The following is a 20463-nucleotide window of genomic DNA, read 5'->3' on the forward strand; positions in this document are numbered from 1 at the left end:
TGCTTCAAAGCATCTTGAAGGGCGTCAGTGGTCTTGATTCCAAGGAGGAGATCGATCAGTTTATATTGCCGTTGAAAGTATTCTTTATCGTCACTTATGGGCTGAGAAACACGAACATCTCCTCCAGTTAGATTCTGAATTTGTCGAAGTAGTATAAGGCCTCCTTAGTCCACGCTAGGGGTTCCCTTCTTCTCCAATAACCTTTCACGGTATTCCTCAATTTCGTGGCATATCTCTTTGTGCTGGTTCTTATGACTAGAGTGGTTTGTGGAAGTGCAGTACCAGACTACTTGGCAAGACACGCATCGAACCACGTCATACTTGCTGTTGCAGGCAATGCATCGGTGATCGGTGAGCTCTTTGTCCATTGTAAGAGAATAGATATGTATGATAAGTAATACAAAGCTTAATTGGAAATGATGGTTGGTTTGGGCGAGTAACGTAGTGAGTCAATTCAATGTTGGTCTAGATAGAGTGAGAAATGTAGCCCGCCTAGTTTGACTGGTTGAAAATGATGCGTGAAAGATTTACTACCTAACGGATACCACAAAATAGGTGAAGTCTGAGAGCAAACCGTGCTTTCCGATGCCTACCTAGGCAGGAGATCTATTGGGTGTGCTCCAAGAAGTCGCGTCCTAGCTTCATCTACGATCAAAGTTAGAGTCATCAGGCGCATACGCACTTGCCTCCCATACATATGGCAGTCGATGAGTCAATCATTGATGGTTCAGGGAAACCACTATGGGACGAATACTGCCGCAAGAGGAGACATATAGACATGTACGTCCACATCGATGAGCACCTGCTTCTTTTAGTCCACAGAAGCTATTCGCAAACCTGTGTGGATTGAATCGGCCGCAAGTGCTCCGAGCCTATTCCAGACTCTAGACACTCCATTCAATTTCATTTATGGTATGTTTATTTGATCGTCAGGCTTCAAGTGGTCAGTGCGACTTCCCATTTCTACAGAAGCAATGAAAGTTTAGCATCGAACCACTTACGCTCAAAGTCTATCCTTCGACGGGTAAGGACTATCAGAAATATGCCTAGAGGGAAGGCGCAGGCAGGTATTGCCATAACACATCTTAATGAGATTTGGAAAGGAGCGATGCTGCAATGTTAGCAACAGTATATTGGCAGTCGCGGAAGAGGTTGCCCCCAAGGACTAGCCACCCGATGATGCTACGTTTTACCGTTAGGCTGTGTTGAAGAACGAGAAAGCGTACTCAACTGTAGCATTTAAGAACGCAAGGGATGGGAAACATGGGGGCCGTAATTGTGATATATGAAGTATTATATCGTGTCCGATTAATATCGTTCGATTCAACGCTGGGTATCATACAACATTTGCGGTAGTAATAGTACTTAGATATGCTATGTACTACTAACCGCGGCTTCTAAGCTTCAATTCAGATCAGGCTTGCCTTGAGAACCACCAACTTGTTTGGGGATTAGTGGTTGGTACTAATATTTCATAGTACCTGGTAGCTCCAGTCCGAAAGTTATCTATAACCAATCCTAGACATCCCCACCACGCGATGTTTAGTGTAGTTCGTGGATCCGAGAACCCCTGGATCTAGAGTCCCAATTCCAACTAAACAGTAAGGGAGAACTAAGAGGTCAAAGCGCCCCCGCGCTGGACTCTACGTCGCCGTATCAATTATGATAGGGGATTTACGAACTGCGTCTTCCGTATGGCTCGAAAGGGAAGATAGCGCTGATAGCGGCCATACCGAGGAAGAGCGCCGCGCAGATGTAAATCGGAGCGACGGTTGCGGTGTTGGCGCTAGAAGCGACGACAGCCGAAATGATACCCATGATCCGATTGCAACCAACAGCAATACCATTGCCAGTGGCGCGATGAGCACTTGGTAGTACTTCAGGGGTATACTATAACAGGGCGGGTTAGTGACCATTATTCGATAGGGCATTAGTAATTTAGTGTAGTGTAGCCTATCTTAATGGCGTATTTCCTCTGCCACTAGAACAGGGGTTAAGAAAGACAAAGGGAGGCATGTTTTAGTGATTGGTAGAAGGATTAGTACTTACTGCGTATAATGTTCCATAGTAAATATTGATACAGAATGCAATAGCACAACTAAACCCGACGTTTTGTGAAGCAGTCGAGACGGCCGTGTAAGCGAAGAAGAAGGCCATAGTTATTAATGCACCTATAGCCATAGTATATCGTCGGCCGAGTATGGGAATGTTGCACATCCACGCAGCTAGAACTGGTCCAAAGATGCCGGAAATATTCGTAAGTGTATAGTTGCGCCATGTGTCGAAAGTACCAACGCCGTCGTAAGCTCCCCGGCTGGCAAGATATGCACTATAACAAAGTTAGAAATGTGAGGATGTAGGTAATAAGGGACATTGAAACATACTTGAGGAAAACGTAGAAAAGAGGATAACTAGAATCATGAGTTAGCTTATTGACCAAATACTGAGTCTCGGATTCAAACATACGCTAGTCCAATCAACGTCCACGAGAGCCAAATAAGTACCGTGGAGATGCCGATCTTCCTCGTAGCGAATAGTCCAGAGAAATGAATGAAGCTTTCGCGAAACGAAAAGCGATTCTCGCTGTGCGCAGTTCTTACTATTCCACATGACTCGAGCTTATCGACTGTGAGTGTGCAAGGGCGGTTATATCTCTTAGCGATGGAATGAAGCGTCTCGACTAATTCGGCGTCCTCTCCGGTTCCTAGACGGTACTTCGGTGTCTCTTGTAGCCGGACAACAGTGATACGCGCAATGGACATGGCGAAAACGAGAGCGCCGGAGGTGTACATGACATATCGCCACCCCTGGTTAGACTCTCTAGGGCAGTTGTCGGCGGATGCACAATTCCACTGGGCCGGAACTATATTCACATTAAAATCTCGAGGCGCAATTTCGAAGAATTATTCGACTCACCTAAGAAACCCCAGCAGATAAAACCCGTGACGGCCTGACCGATGCCCCACCAACAGGCTAAGAAGGTCAATGCCCACTGCTTGTTGCTTGGGAGGTATTCGAGAAAGACAGTGGTGTCTAAGATCAGGTTACCACCAGCGCCAAATCCAACCATAGCCGTGAAGAAACCCAGAGATGCCCAGTTAGGGGCCGCGCCTGAGACAACAGTCGCAACGGAGGAGATAAATAGGGAGATGTTGAACGCCCAACGGCGACCTATGATATCGGCGCTCAACCCCCAGAAAAGTGCTCCGATGAGCATACCGACGTACGTAGCAATCGTCTGGGCATTGTCATAGCCGACTTCACCGAATTCCTTGAAGGCGGGACCTGCAATGTTACTCTGCAATAAGAGAACTAGGGAGTCGACGGCGTAACTATAAGGTCGCGTGAGTGGTCACGAGCTTCATTCGGCGCTGAATTAATTCTTACCCAAAACCATTTAATACAAACAATTTCCAGTGATAATTAGTCCAACCAATCTCGTCAATTGCCTGAATATATGTTAATATTATTGGGGTGGATTGTCACATTCACTCATGGGTTCATTCTCACGTTGTTGACTAAATGCATTTTCGCGTTGAGTGCGGGATCCAAGTCCTGAAGCGCTAGGACTTCTTCGGCGTCGCCCACCGATTCGCTCGCCCGAACATCATCGGCGGCGCCGACATCTCTTTCGAAAAGACCCGGATCTTCTCGTCCCATCGCCTTTTCTTCTACCGCCTTATTCTCGTCAAGCGCCATTGCGCTTTTAATTGGTAAAAAGTAGGTCGAAAATAATACTTGGTGTGAAAACAAGGAAGGTAGCTAAAATATTGTTGAGATCAACGCATAGAAACGGTTATGCTTCTTAGGATGTAAGATATCTTAGGAAGTATATAATAGGTCTAGAGCAAACAAAGAATGTCTGGAGCAAACTCGAGAACGGGAAATCTAAGATGAAAATCAAATTCCGCGAGAAGATTTGAAGTTTACTATGTACCTACAAAGAGAGTTCTGCCAAGCCCAAATGACCAAGCTACGTAATGGGTAATGGGTATGTTAATGGGTATCATGGATTCATTGGTGAATCAAGGGTATACTCGGTCAATCTAACCGACGAAAGGTCTCGGGGCTTTCCCACGGGTTTCCCACGAGATAAGACTGGGGATTTCCCCGACTAGGTAGGTACTTAACTGTACTTAGTGTAAGTAGGGAAGAGATTTGCCTCAAGGGCGGTGTTTAGCGTCGTAAAACGTGGAATAGCTTGTAAGAAGTTTACCTATAGCATACACCATGCGCATGAGGCGTTCTTCACCATCCTGGGCTAACATCCATTAGCAGCCTTTAAATAGGATAATCCTCGTGCCACCTAAGGCTAACGTTGATAGGTTCGTTCAGGGGTTTGTCTCTCAATACCCCACGCCACGAATCTGACGCTTGCAAGTATCTTGATCCACGAGGTCCCGTAAGATGAGCGGTAGGAGTTTGTAAATCATGAGTACTTCTACTGTTGCATAGTAGTGTAGGTACTCTTATCATAACTGGTTTGTTGATTCGACCCCTCTTCCTCATGCTTTTTTTTTCTTTTCTTTTATTCATCTTATCTTCCAGCTAGGGACGCAGGGTACACGATTGATACCTGGTACGCTCGGTAGCTGAAAGAATCGAATGCATGTTTATCTCAACCAATCTGAATGCGATGGAAATGGCACTAAATGATGCGCGACATTGACCCTGCATTCTAATAAGCAGGGGAGGATGATAATTGAAAATTGGTGTATGTTTCATTGCAAACTCGATAAAGTTAGGTAGCAATGGAAAGGCTGGAGTTGTAATGAACAAGAGAATTTAGTGATAGGATCCTTGGAAAAGTCGGGGAAAAAAGAGAAGAGCAATTCAGGATTTAATGTGCTAATTCTATTACTTAGTAGCCCCAATCTAATAGAAAGCACGGGCCAATTTGGGGCCGTTTTAGTTACACGATTGCGTGGAGAAACGACACTGTACGGAAGGAACACCTGTATCGGGATTTAATAAGCGTCGGTGGCGCAAAGCAGCTAAAGAAAACCAAAAACCTTCCAGGGCTCTCTCCTCTTTTTTTCTACTGCTAACTTTCCGTCTTACAGTACATCTTCATCGGATCCGAAACATGGCGTATCTCGTGCCCCCTTGCCCAAGTAATTGAAGTATTGACTATCAATAACTTGAATTGTTTTGGACTTTTCTAGAAATCCCAGATCTTTGGGTCTACATAAACGGGAGGTGTTCGCCTTATGCAGAATGCTGGCTCGATGACCAAGTGGAATTATTATACATCTGCAGCTAAGTTGACCAGGTTTGGCAGTTCACACGCAACGGTCCAATGAGCATCGCTATTTTACTCACGTTTTCTGAGGCTCTATTATGGCCCTGTTCTCAGAGCTATGCTTACGTATTTTCGTACCTTGGTCGGATGGTTTTTCCAGTTTCTTTCATTGGACAATTGAATCCTACGATGCATTGGAGCCTCGGGCTGCGCCGTTGACTAGGAAATTGAGCTCATCCATCAGATCCGCGTCCAATCATGATCTTGATGATTACATTCAGCTTGCCCCTCTTAATGCCGGCATGCTTGCGACATCCTCATCCAGTGATGTCAACTCGTTGACGAAAGGAGCCTGATATGCAAGTATTTAAATAATACCATGGAAGCTCTTGAATATAGTTGTGTTCCTTGTTTCATTCAAGTGAATGGGCGAGGAACGACGGTCATCCCATCATCAGGTAATTCATCATGGTTCGTAGCTTGAGCTATCTGGCCCTGGCCAGTACCGCCTCAGCGGCCTTCACTGGTAACATGAACTACTTTTCTCCTTCGAGGCACCACGCATCACTTGGTGTATCAATAAGCAAAGTAGCCAAGAGGACCTACCCGAATGCACCCTGGGATCCGAGCAAGTTGAATTTCACCCACGGTATCGCTTCCGGCGACCCGTACGATAATAGCGTCATCCTATGGACGAGAGCAGCACCGTCTAGTGATAACAACAAAAGCAACGTAACGGTGTCGGGTTATGTTCCTCTCTACGACCATTCGACTGACCAGTATGTCGCGAAGAGTGACTCGCCCGTTTGCGTGGATTGGAAGATTGGTACCTCGGATTCGCTGGAAGATGTTGTAGACTCTGGGACTGCGTATACTAGTTCTGACATTGATTATACTGTTAAGGTAAGGCGCGCGCTCCCCGATTCTCGAGTTAGAGCTATGAGTTAATAATTATTCGTTACAGGTTGAAGCCAAGAACTTGAAACCTTCTACCACGTATTGTAAGTAATAACACAATTAGACGTCCTAGATGAGTTTCGTGGTGATATGCTACTAATCACGTCTCTAGACTATCAATTCAATGTGTGTAACTCGAATAATACTTCTCCCGTCGGCCGTACCAAGACAATTCCTTCTGCGAATGACGAAGTGACTGAGCCAGTGAGACTTGCTGTATACTCTTGCAGCAATTATCGTGAGTCCATATTCGATCAGCCCAGTCAAGTTCATCGCCATTAACATGGACGGGTAGCGTTTGGATTCTTCAATGCGTACGGTAACCCAGTCAGAAAAGATTCCGTCGATTATGTGATCCACCTCGGCGATTACATATATGAATATGGTAATGGTGAATATGGTTGGGGTAATTCCTTCGACCGAATCCCACTCCCAGACCGACAGATTTTCACGTATGTCATATATGAAAGCCTAAATGCCGGTGACTTGTCTAACGGGGCTGTAGTCTATATGATTACCGAAAACGTATCGCTACTTACAGAACTGATCTGGACCTACTTGCGAACCACCAAAACTTCCCTTGGATTCCCGTCTGGGATGACCACGGTACGCCGATCACATCCACACACGCATTGTAGTCACGGGCTAATTATACCATTATACAGAGGTTGCTGATAACACATGGCGCGATGGTTCCTCTGAATTGAACAATACCGAGGATTCCTTCGTAATGGATGGTGGAGTGGCAGTTGACCAACGGAAGATGAATGCTGTCCGCGCATATTTTGAGTGGAGTAAGTCAAGAAAACCGGGATGATGAGTATTCTATACTGATTAGGATGAAAAGTGCCTATTAGACAGGTTGATATGGACGATAACCTACGAATATGGCGCAACTTTAAGTTCGGCAACTTGTTTGATCTAGTCATGTTGGATACTCGTCAATACGATCGAGGCATTACTGATTTATACTGGAATACCGAGTACCTGGGTGAGATCTACAACGACGCCAGCCGCACCCTCATGGGACCGCGTCAAGAAGCCTGGTTTTACCGAACCCTACGTGAAAGTTCCACTCGAGGAGCTACGTGGCGTGTCATTGGCAACCAAATCGTGTTTAGTCGAATAAACGAAAGCATAAGCTCAGGCGCGGATCTACCATTCAATTATGACCAATGGGATGGGTACCAAGCAAACCGAAACCGCACGTTCCAAACCATTTACGATAACAACATTGGAAACAATGTCTTCCTCGCCGGGGATTCGCACGCCTCCTGGGTATCTGACCTCGTCTGGCTCGATGAGCACCCTTACGACCCGGCTACCGGGTCCGGATCTGTAGGGGTTGAATTTGCGGGGTCTGCAGTCAGCTCTCCATCCCCAGCTGGGCAGAACATCACCATCGACGCTGCGAGGGCTGCTTCGGAGTGGTTGACAGCTGCGAACTCGGAGCTTCAATGGCAAGATCTTTACTACCGTGGGTACTACGAGCTTTACATCACCCATGAGAAAGTAGACGCTGCTTTCTTTGGTATCCCGACGACTACCGTTCGTAACGGATACGAGATTCCCCTAGCGAATTTTACGGTTATCGCCGGTGAGAATAGCTTGCACCGCACAGACGGTTCCCCCGCTGTTGGGAACGTGGAAGCAGGTAGTCTAAAGGGCGGCAAGCCCACGTTCTCCAATTTGACACATGACACGGAGACTGGTTCGTGGTTCACTTACACTGGAGTCTAAAGGCCATGAGAAAAAGAATATTGCGTACGAAGTATGCTTATGATGACTTATAATTCTACGTATATAATGATAACTCTAATCCAAAATTTTCGCGTATGATACGCGCGATACTTTCAATGTGTCTTACGGTTTCTTGGGCCTGCATATTTCTGGTGTTACCATGCATTATATGACCGTTTGACTGAGAATTTTATGTTTATTGTTCATAACCATGAGCATTGAGTTGAAGTGATGATTCTTTCCTAGTATTCTATCTGAGTTAATAATGTGAACTGAGTTGGTTCATATGTATGCTAACCTCTTGAGCTAAACTTACTCCCCTATTCGTACCTACTTTAACTGTATTTCTAATTCGATTGCTAGTGGTCTACTCGATTGACCGTTGGTTACAGTTCAACCGCTGCTTCTCACAAGCATAGGTGTCTGCCGTCATACTCATTCATAGTTCGTTAGTATATTGCCTGGCAGCCATTCTTACTCTGTGTCTACATTGAGTCCTGCCAAAGACGTTAGAGTTATCCGGGAGGGTTGAGACCATTGAAGTCTAATGATAACTTTCAGGAAGCCAACATATGGCAGGAGAAAGAGGTGTCCCTCTCTGTTCACGCCTATAAATACCAGCCTCTCCCACCGTTTTCACTCAGTCTTCTCCATCATTCATTTCCAATTCATCTCATCACCTAGCAAAACCACGGTTTCCAATAGCAGCCTTCCTGAATTCGGATATTTACAAGCCTATGCTTAGTCTCGCTACTTGTTACGAACTAATGGCCGATGTTGAGCACATAACGTGCTACGATCTGAGACCTTCTTTTGATCTTCCCCTCTCTAGGACACTACTTTGATGTCTACCCAGCCAAGAGGGTCTTCCTCTGCCTCGTTCACCCAGCAAATCACATCGGGGAAAAGGTTACGGCGTAGCAATATGTTCATCTCAACCATTTCAATGTCCAACATAGAGCCACTCGCATCACGACTTTCCCGGCTCGATTCTGCGAACCCGAGAAGACACAATAGGTATGGTTGGTGTCACTCGCTAAACGCTAGGGAATCACATCAAGTTTGCCATTACCACACCAACCTAGGGAAAGCGAGCCTCGAACGCCAATTTCCCGTCCACGCTAGAGGAGAAGCTATTTCAGGACTCTGCTCTCTCCTAGGCTGGGACTATCGTCGCCGTTCATATTTGGATGGACATTTATGTATGTTATATTGCGTTCCCTCGTATTGCAGTAGCTTACACTTTGAAGGCGGGACACTGATTTTAGGACGCGACTTCGGCGAGGTGTGTGGGATTACTACTGAAGATGAAGAGGCAGACGGAGATTAAGGGCGAATAGTTTGGATTAGGAGTTTGACGAGGAAGAGACATGGTGGGTGGTAGACATTAATTCTTCGCGCATATCTACGAATTCTGGGGGGTATTTTAGATAGAACGGGTTTGTATTGTAGCGTCACACTTGAGACACAACAAGCATTATCTAGGAATTGGGAGATCAACCCCCAACTGTTTTATGTTTGCATGAGTGTTTATACTATTGCACTTGAGCTGAATATTAGCGCATATATTGATTCTATAAAGTGCAAAAGGATTGTAAGATGACGAATGGATGGATTAATGATGGAGGGGATGAATTGGACGATGGATGCGTAGACGGAACCGGGTGTATAGCGGGATCCGGGTGGTCCTATGTTGGTTTATTGGATGATATCAATTGATGATGACTGTGTCTTACTTTGCGGGAAATATTCGATGGTAGGGGATGAATGAGCGATCAAAGATAATGGGCTGACGATAGATACAATGAGTAGAATAATTGCTTCAATATTGTGATTCTAGTGATGCTTCGATTTGTTGTTGTTGTTTCGTAGTCGCAATTAGTTGATGGATAATGTTAGAATATCACTTAAGGGGCACTAAGAGTTTAGGTAGGAACAGGAGCGGTTAGGTAGTAGTCTAGGCTCTGCTCAGCTAGTCCGGACTTGCCTGATGGAGGGCTAGGGTAATAGTGTTAGGCTTATTTTAGCAATAAGTGGAGATAATAGGTCCCTGAAGGGTACTACCCCCCTGTCCCTTAGGCGATCCATGGATCTCTCTTGGATATTACCCCTCCACCGACATCCACCAACATAAAAAAAGATGAGAGCATCCAGCGAAGCCACCGACTGTCAAGTCTCCTTTCCTTCTTTAGCAGTAGCAGCAAGTTTAAAACCCCCACGAAGTTGATATACTTGCCTACATAATCATGTCCGATACGATCTACAAGGCTAGCACCACCGCCCCGGTGAACATCGCGGTCGTCAAGTACTGGGGTAAACGCGATGCCAAATTAAATCTCCCCACCAATTCCTCTCTCTCCGTCACTCTATCACAAGCCGACCTCCGCACCCTCACCACCGCTACCTGCTCCGCGTCTTACCAAGGCCAACCCGACTCCCTCACCCTCAATGGCGAGCCTTCGGATATCACGGGTGCCCGTACACAGGCCTGTTTAAGAGAACTACGAGCCCGTCGAGCCACTCTCGAATCTGCGAATCCATTGCTGCCCAAGCTCTCGTCTTTACCTCTGAAGATCGTATCCGAGAACAATTTCCCCACCGCCGCCGGTCTCGCTTCCTCCGCCGCCGGCTTCGCTGCCCTCGTCCGCGCTATTGCCGATCTATACGAACTCCCCGCCGACCCGACCGAACTCTCCCTCATCGCTCGCCAAGGCAGCGGTTCCGCGTGTCGAAGTCTGTTCGGCGGATACGTAGCATGGAGAGGCGGTGAACAAACCGACGGTCTCGACTCCAAAGCCGTACAAGTCGCGCCCGCATCCCACTGGCCCACAATGCGGGCTCTAGTCCTCGTCGTCTCGGCCGCGAAGAAGGGTGTTAGTTCGACATCCGGTATGCAGCAGACTGTGCACACTTCCGATCTGTTCAAGGGGCGTATTGCGAATGTTGTTCCTAAGCATATGGATACCATCGAAGCCGCGATCCAGAATAAGGATTTCGCGACCTTCGCGGAGGTTACGATGAAGGAGAGCAACTCGTTCCATGCTTGCTGCGCGGATACTTATCCCCCGATTTATTACATGAATGATGTTTCCCGCGCGGCGGTTAGGGCGGTTGAGGCTATTAATGCGGCGGCGGGGAAGACGGTTGCTGCGTATACTTTTGATGCGGGTCCGAATGCTGTGGTTTACTATCTTGAGGAGAATAGTGCGTCTGTTGTGGGTACGTTCTATGGTTTGTTGCCTGCGACGGATGGGTGGAAGGATGGTGCTAAGGTACATGCGTCTGCTGCGGTGCCGCTTGATGAGGCCACTTCGAGTCTGATTAAGGGAGGTGTAAGCAGGATTATACAGACTGGTGTTGGGGAGGGACCGATTAAGACTGATCAGCATTTGGCTTAAGTCGGTGCACTCGACATGATGTGGGATGAACGAATGATGATTGATATCAACTTCAAAGACGGAGACTGGGCGGCATCAAGCGAGATTTTATAGACATCTACAACAGATATAAAAGCAAGAAGCAGTAGAGAAGAAGTTCATGTAGAGATCTTTTTTAATATCAGAGTGTTGTATCTGAAGCGAATTACCCCTCCATCTCATAACTAACGGCTAACTCCGAGTTAAGCTCTGGCCAACATCATGGCGCAGCCATTGCTACACTGCAAATAATCTGAGCAATTAACAGCACTGGTCTCTTAAGAAAAGGGTCTAGTGTACTTCTAAGCTTGTTGATTTTGAAGGTCTTGGAGCCTACGATAAAGGTGCGGAGTCGTAAATGAGAGGTTTACCTAGAGTAACGCACCCAGCAGGGAATTGCGTGGACCCTCCACCAAACGCCAGTCAGACCAGATAACTTCCAGAGCATGGATACCTAAGTAGGATCGATGGTAAGGCTCAACAATAAGCCTCAAATATATCATCGTATAAATAATAGAAACACATGTCGGTCCTGTGCCCACGTTGCTAAATCTAATAAGATTTACCTACAACGGAGCATTGTATCTTTACTATTCACAATCGAGTACGGATTTACTCTAATAATGTAAGCGAGATATAGGGGTAGAAGAAGCTAAGCGGCTAGCGTATGGGGTCATTGTAACATGTTCATGTTACTGGAAGTCTAATGCTTAACACAATTAAGCTTAATTATGTACTAAATAAAGACAAACGACGAAGGAACATAATATCATCATATCATCTTCCATCAAACGTGGACGAACAAATAGCTTCTTACGACAAAACGGCCCGGCGATCCGGAATAGTCGCTCGTATCAGCTCCGACGCTTTTTCATATTACAACCTTCATATTATATCGGAGTTATATCATTTTAGGAAATACTCCTAGAGGACAAAATATCAACGGAAAGCCGGCTAATCATCTAAACTTGCGATTCTTGTCGTAACGTTATTGGGACACCAGAGGCTCTACAGCCTATTTACTCAGGTACTGCGCCCCCAACACACCCTCGCCTAAAGAAAACGTCTGGACTACCCCTTTTCCACGTTTTCTAATATTCTTCTGTGGCCTATAGGTTAGCCAGGTCAATATGATTTTTCTTCGGCACAAAAGTACCTCCTAAATGGCGAGATCCCGGCTTGAGTTCCACAACATGCAATAAAGCCCTTCCGGGTGTACAATCGAGCCGCAGTGTCAATGTTACACGAAGTATATTTAGTGTGCCTATTACGACTATCTACATGCAGGTAGCCCAATCATATACTTACTAGAAGACCATAGTTGCCTCTCAAGGAAAGCCTCCTATCCAATCCACCAATTAGATGCGACTCCGGCTCCGTGGAACACCAAAATGTGTATCATATACCCCCAATCAAATCCCGCCACCAATCTCGCTATGAATACTACTTTTATCAAAATATTAGATTAATATAAAATGGTAGGCCAGCCATCATGCATGTCAGACATGAGAATGATACCAACCGCGTTTTCTGCAAGCCTCGCCGTTCGAGCACGCGAATATCGTTGGCTATCGAGGCGGGCTAAGAGCTCGCTTCTTCCCGCGTTAGGTGAGACGATTTGATGAAGGACGATGCACATGGGCAATAGCGCCCCATCTATTGTAACATATCATATTTATTTGTTAGTTGGCTTCCAGAATGTCGTTATCAGTAACCAACGCCAAGACATTGTCAAGGTTCGTCAAACAGATCGAAGATAGGCGTCATGTAGCAGGTTACGCCACCCCCCTTCTTCCCTTCCCGGGTAGTCACTGCTTAAATCTGACTCAGACTAAAGAATTAAATGTTAAGATTTGATATAAACTCTCGGTGGGACGGGAAGCTGGATCCTGGAGTAGTATAAGTCCGGACCTAGAGTTCTGTGCTTTGCTTCGGTTTATGTTAACATGTTTGTTTAGCAAAAACCATTTCATTCCTTATTGGAACGATGTATGGACGTCTAATACTCGCTGGCCCCATTTTGGTGGCAATCCTGGCGCTCTTTCTTTCCCCATGGGAGACACGATCAAAATCAGTTACTCCACCGGTTACGGGTCGTAACAACACAGTTCTATTCCTAGTAAACTGTGAATATGGTCTTTCAAACGTGCATATGGCAGCAGCAAATGCTCTACTAGAACGACATCCCGAAGTTCATATACACTTTGGGTCTTTCCCATCTATGGCCCCTAGACTAAAGCATATCGCAGAACATGCTAGCAAGAAAACATCATCCACGCGAGAAATCGTATTTCACGAGCTTCCGGGACACTTGTTATTTGCAAGTTTCTTTGCAAGACTCAACAAGACGGTTACTGACATTGTACATCCACCGGGTCTCAAGGGCGCCAATGAGAATATCAGGGATATGGCTTATTATGTTTCGCCGTGGACAGCGGAAGACCACATGACTCTCTATGAACGTTTTATAGGTGATTTATCCTCTCTCGTTGGATTTATTCGTATCTGACCTTCTTCATAGAAATAATAGATGAGGTAGATCCTTCTCTGATAGTGTTGGATGTTTTCGTACGGCCAGCCATCGACGCGACACGGAAGCGGAATAGACTACATTCCGTCATCACCCCAAACTATCTTATTGATAATTTCGCTATTTACCAACCATACCTAAGCTGGCTATGGAAGTACCCCATGTTCGTCCCATGACCCCCCTATTCCCCTCTCCCTATATGTTAAGCTAACATCTCTTGCAGAGGGTCCTCCGGTATACCATACCCCATTCCATGGAGCAGAATACCAGAGAATATCTACCTCGGCATACGCTACTACTACGCCATGCTACTCATGCCCCATCATAGAGCCACACTGAAATACCTGGCTACAAAGGGACTCACAGACCGTGTAACTTGGTTTAATGTGTACCGTCCTGATGTTCCTTGGTTCACACAGAATCTACTAGGCGCTTCCATCCCCATGATGTACACCCCTCCCAATGTAACAAGCACAGGACCAATGATGATATCTCTCTCTACAGTCGAGGAAGAAAGTCCAGAGCTAGCCAAATGGCTCGCCCGGGGACCGACAGTACTCGTCAACCTCGGCAGCTTATACATGTGGACCGAAGCCCAGGCCTCGAGCATGGCGGAAGCAATTGCGCATACGCTGAGCGAAAACCCTAATTTGCAGGTCCTGTGGAAGTTTCGGAAAACCCCGATAGATGCGTCAGGTACGGTGTACAGTGACGAGTTCAAGGAGCCGCTTCTCCCGTTTATTAAGAATGGACGTATGAGGATGGAAGCATGGTTAGACGTGGAGCCGACAGCTCTCCTGGAGAGTGGGCATATCGTTGCCTCGGTGCATCACGGCGGTGCGGGATGTTATAACGAGGCCCTTGGGTAAGCTCCCCCGCCCTTCTTTCACATGAAGCAAAACGCTAACCCCTATACCCCTAAATAGAAACGGGGTCCCTCAGATAGCTCTACCTCAATGGGTAGACCATTACAATTTCGCCAGTTTGGCAGAAGATATCGGGGTAGGCGTCTGGGGATGTCAGGAGACTAGCCCCTATTGGACGACGGAGTGTCTTCGTGAGGCTTTTGCTACGATTGTGGATCGTAATGAGACTAGTGCGGCTATTCGTGAGAAGGCGAGGTATTTTGGGGAGATAGTTCAGAGAGATCCTGGTCAGCATATTGTTGCGAGGGAGATTGCGAAGTTGGCGGCTTCGCGATGTTAATGGCGCTGTTCGAGTTACCTTGAAGATACGGAGGGCCACTCTACGATAATTTCGCCTGCGGAAGCTGTGTGAATGTATATTTAACTTGTTCGTACAGAAGTCTGCCTAGTATATATTCTGCATATAGAATCCATTTTGATAACTTAGAGTCGAAAGAGAGATTGAGCGTTGAAGTAAGAATATGGCGATGGGTTTATTAGCTCTCGCGTAGCTTTGTAGGTCCGTCTCGGCCTACGATGACCCGTTTTATGGATACCTAGGCTAAGAGCATTTCTAATAACATTTCATTAATGTCACCTAGGAATTGCCAAATTGATGGTTTATATTCTTCAACCTTATAATAGACAGGGTTATTACCGTCCTCGCAATAAACATAAAAATACACTCGTCTGATACTGCTAGACCATGGTGCTGCTGACAGGCACGCTGAAGCTGGCGGAGCCTAGTGGGGAGTTTCTCCAGTAACCCGCTAACACCCACTAACCGAAGAATGAGTGCTGATAGTCTACGCCTTCATTATAGCAGCAGGCCAACCCATATCGAACACGTTATTTACATGATTGAGACTTGTGAGGAAATGTATGTCATTCGTAAGAGTTAAAATTGAGCCATTGTAGAACGTTTTCAGACAGGTTCCCGCGCCTTTTCAAGCGGCTTGTTGGCGAGGTAGGGAATCATATCGCGCAAACCTAGTCATAGAAAATTGATAAAATTTGGCGGTCCTGGATTAAATCTCAGGAGTACGTCAAAAGGATTATAGTGGCGTGGTCAAACTCCATCTGTAAAGAGGTAAGTTTAGTCCATCTACCCCGAGGTAATAGGTGTTGTCGCATTACACTGTTGGGAGAGTGAATGGTTTCAATTATAGTGCTCTGATTAGAGCTCTCCCGCGATTTAAAGTAGAGTGCTAGCTAGTCCATCGGTTAACATCCGAAATTCTGTCTCACTTGCACAATTCCGACGCACCTTCGCAACTTCTGTATCGGATGCATCCGATCTGATTTCTACCTTCCATCGGACCTTTTCCGAAATTCGTCTAATATTAGGTAAGCTTCGATGCTAAGTTCTAAGCATTATTATGGAAAACTCGCCATCTACGCTGATCCGACACCCTCTGCTATAGGCCTATGTACGGCGCCTCTAACGCATCCTATGATAGTATCGCGCCGGCTACTTAGGTAGTTTTTACCTTGAGTCCCTCATAGCGCGAATAGTATAGACCTATCTTCATAACTTAGGCAAGACATTGCGACATCTTCTAGCTCTATTGGGGATCCCAGACATCCCCTCCCCACTATACCTTGAACCGTGTAGGTGCTATTCCGTCTATAACTTAGCACTCAACAGTCTATCCAAACATTCTAATTATCAAATTTGAGGGTCTTAGGACATCCAACAACACGGTTTTGTGTATACTCATCAAACAATATAATTAAACGTATTCATTTTTCATAGAAATCGATATAATAGAGTTGAAAATAAGAAAAGAGGCTTATTTTTAAGCTTAACGACCTACCTAATTAGCACGTGTGAGTTAATATGTTGGGTTGCATTTCTAGGGTGCCGTAGTGCGCGCCGAGGTGGACTTGCAGGATCAGATAAGATTATCTGATTGATAAACTTGTCGGGGACAGGGGGTCGGAAGCCAGGTCCCTACCGGAACGACGTGAACCGGATCAGCGCATCTACTCTGTAGTTAGGCACATACAGTCCATCGTTCCAAAAGACCCATGTATTCGTCTCCTCACCGTCGTTTTGGAGGAATTTAGATAGCTCGTTAAATGGATGACTCTTATAATGCCTGCTCTGGCGTACGTTAGCTTCGGCTCCGGCTTCGGCTTCCGCGGCCTACTTGGCTGTATATATTCAGTCTCCGTCTCTTCGAATTCCTAGAAGAAAGAAATTAGTTTACTTGGCTTCCTTGGCTTCTTTTCACCTAACTGTTTAATTCATAATAAGCAAGAAGTTAGCCATGACGTCTCGCGAAACCCACGATGAGATCGTACTAGCATCCGATCCCGTGGATCTGGAATTGGCCAAAGTTCCAACGGCTACAGGTCCTCCTAGCCCGCCTAAAGATTCCGATCCCTTCCTCGTCGCCTTCGACCAGCCCTACGATGCTGAAAATCCCCAGGATTGGCCAGCAGGCCGCAAGTGGATGGTGACAGATGTCTTATCTGCCACGGGTTTCAATCGTATCATGGTCTCAACAATCATGGCGCCTGCCCTGACTACCATTGCCCAGGAGTTCAACATGAATTCAACCGAGTCGGCCATGTCTCTGTCTATTTACTTACTAGCTACCGCATTTGGACCGCTTTTCATTGGTCCCCTATCGGAGATATACGGTAGACAGGTCATTCTACATACTTCGAACGTGTGGTTTCTTATTTGGAATATTGTTTGTGGTTTTGCTCCTAATAAGGGAGTTTTGATCGCGGCTCGCTTTTTAGCAGGCTTTGGTGCTAGTGCTATATACGCCCTGGCTGGGGGCGTTCTAGGCGATATATGGCGGCCTGAACAGAGGGGTCGCTCACTGGGAGTTTACTTACTCATTCCACTGTTGGCTGCAGCCGTCGGTAGGTGGCTTAAAAATATAGGGAGAAATAGGTGATCAAGGCCGCTAACTGTTAACGCAGGTCCAATTATTGGCGGATTCATGGCTGCACGCACAACCTGGCGATGGATGTTCTGGTCCACGTCTATCTTCCAAGCTGCCATGATATTCGTAGCATTTTTCAGCTTCGACGAGTCATTCGGTGCGCTAATCCTTCGTCGACGTGCCCAACGTCTTCGCAAGGAAACTGGAGACAATCGTTATTACACACTAAGTGAGCGGCAAGACGGTAATAGGTCAACGATAGCAGTACTTTCGCGAACCTTGAGCCGTCCGGTTAGACTTCTAATCTTCCATCCGATCATCCAGATTTCGGCTCTTCAGTCTGGGTTCGGTTACGGTTTATTGTATATCGTGCTGTCAACTTTCTCCGAGCTTTGGACAAAGCAATACGGCCAGTCGGTAGAAATTAGTGGGTTGCACTATATTGCCTGTTCGTTGGGCGAAGTAGCTGCTTCACAAATCGGGGGCACTCTGATGGATTACCTTTACAAGCGGCAGAGTGCACGCAGCCCCACTCCGGAGTCCCGCATTCCGCTTCTATTCCCCTCCATGATCATCTCATGGATAGGCTTGGTGCTATACGGGTGGACGGCCGAATATCGGGTCCATTGGTTCGTGGTCGATGTGGGAGTCTTTGTCATGTTGTTTGGAATGCAACTTGCCGGCATGCCGAGTAAGTCTTCTCTTTTCCATATCAACCAAAGTACTTGTAGAATGCTAAAGTGTATATTATAGTGACGGCATATGTTATTGATGCATACCCGGAACATACGACCAGCGCCATGGCAGCTCAGCAGTTCGTCAGAAGCTTGCTAGCTTTCCTATTTCCATTATTTGCTCCGAGTATGTACCAGGCGCTTGGGTATGGATGGTCCAATTGCATTATAGCCTTGGGAAGTATTACAATTGCCGTTCCTCTTCCTCTTTTCATATGGAAGTATGGAGCAAAGTTGAGGGCCAAGGCGAGCTCTACCTATTAGTGAGAATGAGGACTATGGACCTCTGGTTTGATCTTCGGAACTGCGAGTTACGAGCTCCTAGCATGGATTGTGTCTGCGTTCGTGGTAGTTGAGCGATCGTGTTGAGTAGCCATTAAATTCTAAAAGATGTGTATAGTATAGCTTATCATAAATACCCAATATGAGTTGATGGTAGAAACAAGTTTGTGATTGCGTTAATAGCAAGAAATAGGGTGTAAAATAAGTTGTTAGTGGTAAAGTTTTTGGGGGGGGGGGGGGGGTCTTCTCTTGTTAACAGTAACGGTTGGCGATTGCTGGTCCACTAATTCCGCGGGCGATGACGTCTCCATAAAAAAAAAGTTCCAATGGATCGCGCAACCCAAGAATTTTTAGCTTAACCTCATCAGAAACGAATGGAATACCCTCAATTCACCTTATTGACTTGATATTTTACCACTTGCGTGGGTACTGAATGAGACGACGATTAACGAAGCCACGAAAATGTCAGACGCCAAAGAACAGGCGCAAGCCGCATGTCCCGTCGACCACAAAAGCAGAGAGGCATGGTTATCACAAGCAAGAGCCGCGAATGGCGAAATATCACCACAATCGCAATCATTACCGCCGTCGCATCCTCCAATACCAAGCGCCGCAACAAAAGATTCCGCCGAAAGCTGTCCTGTAGACCATAAAGCGCGCGAAGCGTGGTTACAACAAGCCTCCCGCTCAGCACCCGTACCCTCCCCACCAACCTCACAACAACCTCCAGCTTCAACCTCGACTTCATCATGGACATCCTACATCCCACGAATACCCTTCTTCGCCTCTCCACCACCAACCACGACACAATCCCAAAATCCCCGACCGCCCCTCTCCTCCCTCGGCACAGACCGAGAAATCTCCACAATCCCACGAACCTCCAAACCCGCCGACGAGACCCTCCCAACCGCCACCCCACACATCCCCGCGAACACCGAACAAGAAACCGGCGCAGACGAAGTATCCGGGAACTGGATATACCCCTCTGAAAAGATGTTCTTCGAAGCGATGAAGCGCAAAGGCCACGATCCGCGCGCAGTGGACATGCGCACCGTCGTGCCGATCCATAATGCCGTGAATGAGCGCGCTTGGGCGGAGATTAAGGCTTGGGAGGAGCCTTGGGTTAGGGGGTCTATGTACGTTCTGCGTTCTAAACTATAGCTCTGGAGACGGTCGTCTATACATTGGGTGAAAAATAGTGCTAATATGACGGAAATACAGTTGCGACGGCCCACGCCTCCATTCCTTCTCCGGTCTAAGCACACATATGTCGCCTCGAGCCCGCTTCAATACTTTGCTAGGCTACCAGGCACCTTTCGACCGACACGACTGGGTCGTAGACCGGTGCGGCAAGGAGATTGAATACGTTATCGACTTCTACGCAGGGCGAAATGGTGGCACAGCTGTTGGTGCTAACGGGAAGCTGTCTTTTTACCTCGACGTAAGACCGAAGTTGAATACTTGGGAGGGGGTAAAAATGAGGGCTATGCGAGCCACTGGCTTGATATAAATTAGATCAACAGAGATCGCCTAGAGGTGGGTGCCAACCACTTATATAAATATCAGTGTATTATAAGGGCATACAAATTCATGTCCAGTACATATCGTAGCACGGCGCATGGTTGGGTATAGAGGGTTGCCATATAATGATGCAGGAAGGTCACCATTCATCTACTCATTAATCTACTCATTAAAATTCATTCGCACCTTATGTTACAAGTAGTTCATTCGTAATCCCTGTGACTACCTATCCG

General features: G+C 46.6%; 6 protein-coding genes across 6 annotated transcripts; 5 read left to right on the plus strand and 1 right to left on the minus strand.

Annotated features, from left to right (window-relative positions):
- Positions 1–1674: 1674 nt before the first annotated feature.
- F4822DRAFT_429597 (MFS general substrate transporter) lies at positions 1675–3699 on the minus strand (the record flags this gene model as incomplete). The annotated part of the gene is made up of 7 exons (XM_051461128.1): positions 1675–1890; positions 2050–2329; positions 2385–2411; positions 2467–2863; positions 2917–3332; positions 3388–3449; positions 3511–3699. The coding sequence occupies 7 exons, from the start codon at positions 3697–3699 to the stop codon at positions 1675–1677; spliced, it is 1587 nt and encodes a 528-aa protein (XP_051314757.1).
- A 2011-nt stretch (positions 3700–5710) lies between these two features.
- F4822DRAFT_429598 (PhoD-like phosphatase-domain-containing protein) lies at positions 5711–7939 on the plus strand (the record flags this gene model as incomplete). The annotated part of the gene is made up of 7 exons (XM_051461129.1): positions 5711–6145; positions 6207–6243; positions 6312–6437; positions 6495–6651; positions 6705–6805; positions 6865–6993; positions 7047–7939. 7 exons carry the CDS (start codon positions 5711–5713, stop codon positions 7937–7939), a joined length of 1878 nt encoding a protein of 625 aa, XP_051314758.1.
- A 1583-nt stretch (positions 7940–9522) lies between these two features.
- On the plus strand, positions 9523–11578 carry F4822DRAFT_404607 (Diphosphomevalonate decarboxylase). Its single transcript, XM_051458217.1, has one exon. It carries the CDS (start codon positions 10186–10188, stop codon positions 11335–11337), a length of 1152 nt encoding a protein of 383 aa, XP_051314759.1. The 5' UTR covers positions 9523–10185; the 3' UTR covers positions 11338–11578.
- Positions 11579–13187: 1609 nt separating this feature from the next.
- F4822DRAFT_404610 (uncharacterized protein) lies at positions 13188–15352 on the plus strand. Its single transcript, XM_051458218.1, has 4 exons — positions 13188–13826; positions 13877–14048; positions 14109–14750; positions 14812–15352. The coding sequence occupies exons 1-4, from the start codon at positions 13343–13345 to the stop codon at positions 15089–15091; spliced, it is 1578 nt and encodes a 525-aa protein (XP_051314760.1). The 5' UTR covers positions 13188–13342; the 3' UTR covers positions 15092–15352.
- A 1244-nt stretch (positions 15353–16596) lies between these two features.
- On the plus strand, positions 16597–18903 carry F4822DRAFT_404613 (caffeine resistance protein). The gene is made up of 3 exons (XM_051458219.1): positions 16597–17670; positions 17731–18384; positions 18447–18903. The coding sequence occupies exons 1-3, from the start codon at positions 17064–17066 to the stop codon at positions 18689–18691; spliced, it is 1506 nt and encodes a 501-aa protein (XP_051314761.1). The 5' UTR covers positions 16597–17063; the 3' UTR covers positions 18692–18903.
- Positions 18904–18950: 47 nt separating this feature from the next.
- Positions 18951–20345, plus strand: F4822DRAFT_404615 (cytochrome c and c1 heme-lyase). The gene is made up of 2 exons (XM_051458220.1): positions 18951–19845; positions 19931–20345. Exons 1-2 carry the CDS (start codon positions 19172–19174, stop codon positions 20217–20219), a joined length of 963 nt encoding a protein of 320 aa, XP_051314762.1. The 5' UTR covers positions 18951–19171; the 3' UTR covers positions 20220–20345.
- The last annotated feature ends 118 nt before the right edge of the window (positions 20346–20463 follow it).

The sequence above is a fragment of the Hypoxylon trugodes genome (genome assembly GCF_022578975.1).
Source record: "Hypoxylon trugodes strain CBS 135444 unplaced genomic scaffold F4822scaffold_5, whole genome shotgun sequence".
NCBI classification, from domain to species: Eukaryota; Fungi; Ascomycota; class Sordariomycetes; order Xylariales; family Hypoxylaceae; genus Hypoxylon; species Hypoxylon trugodes.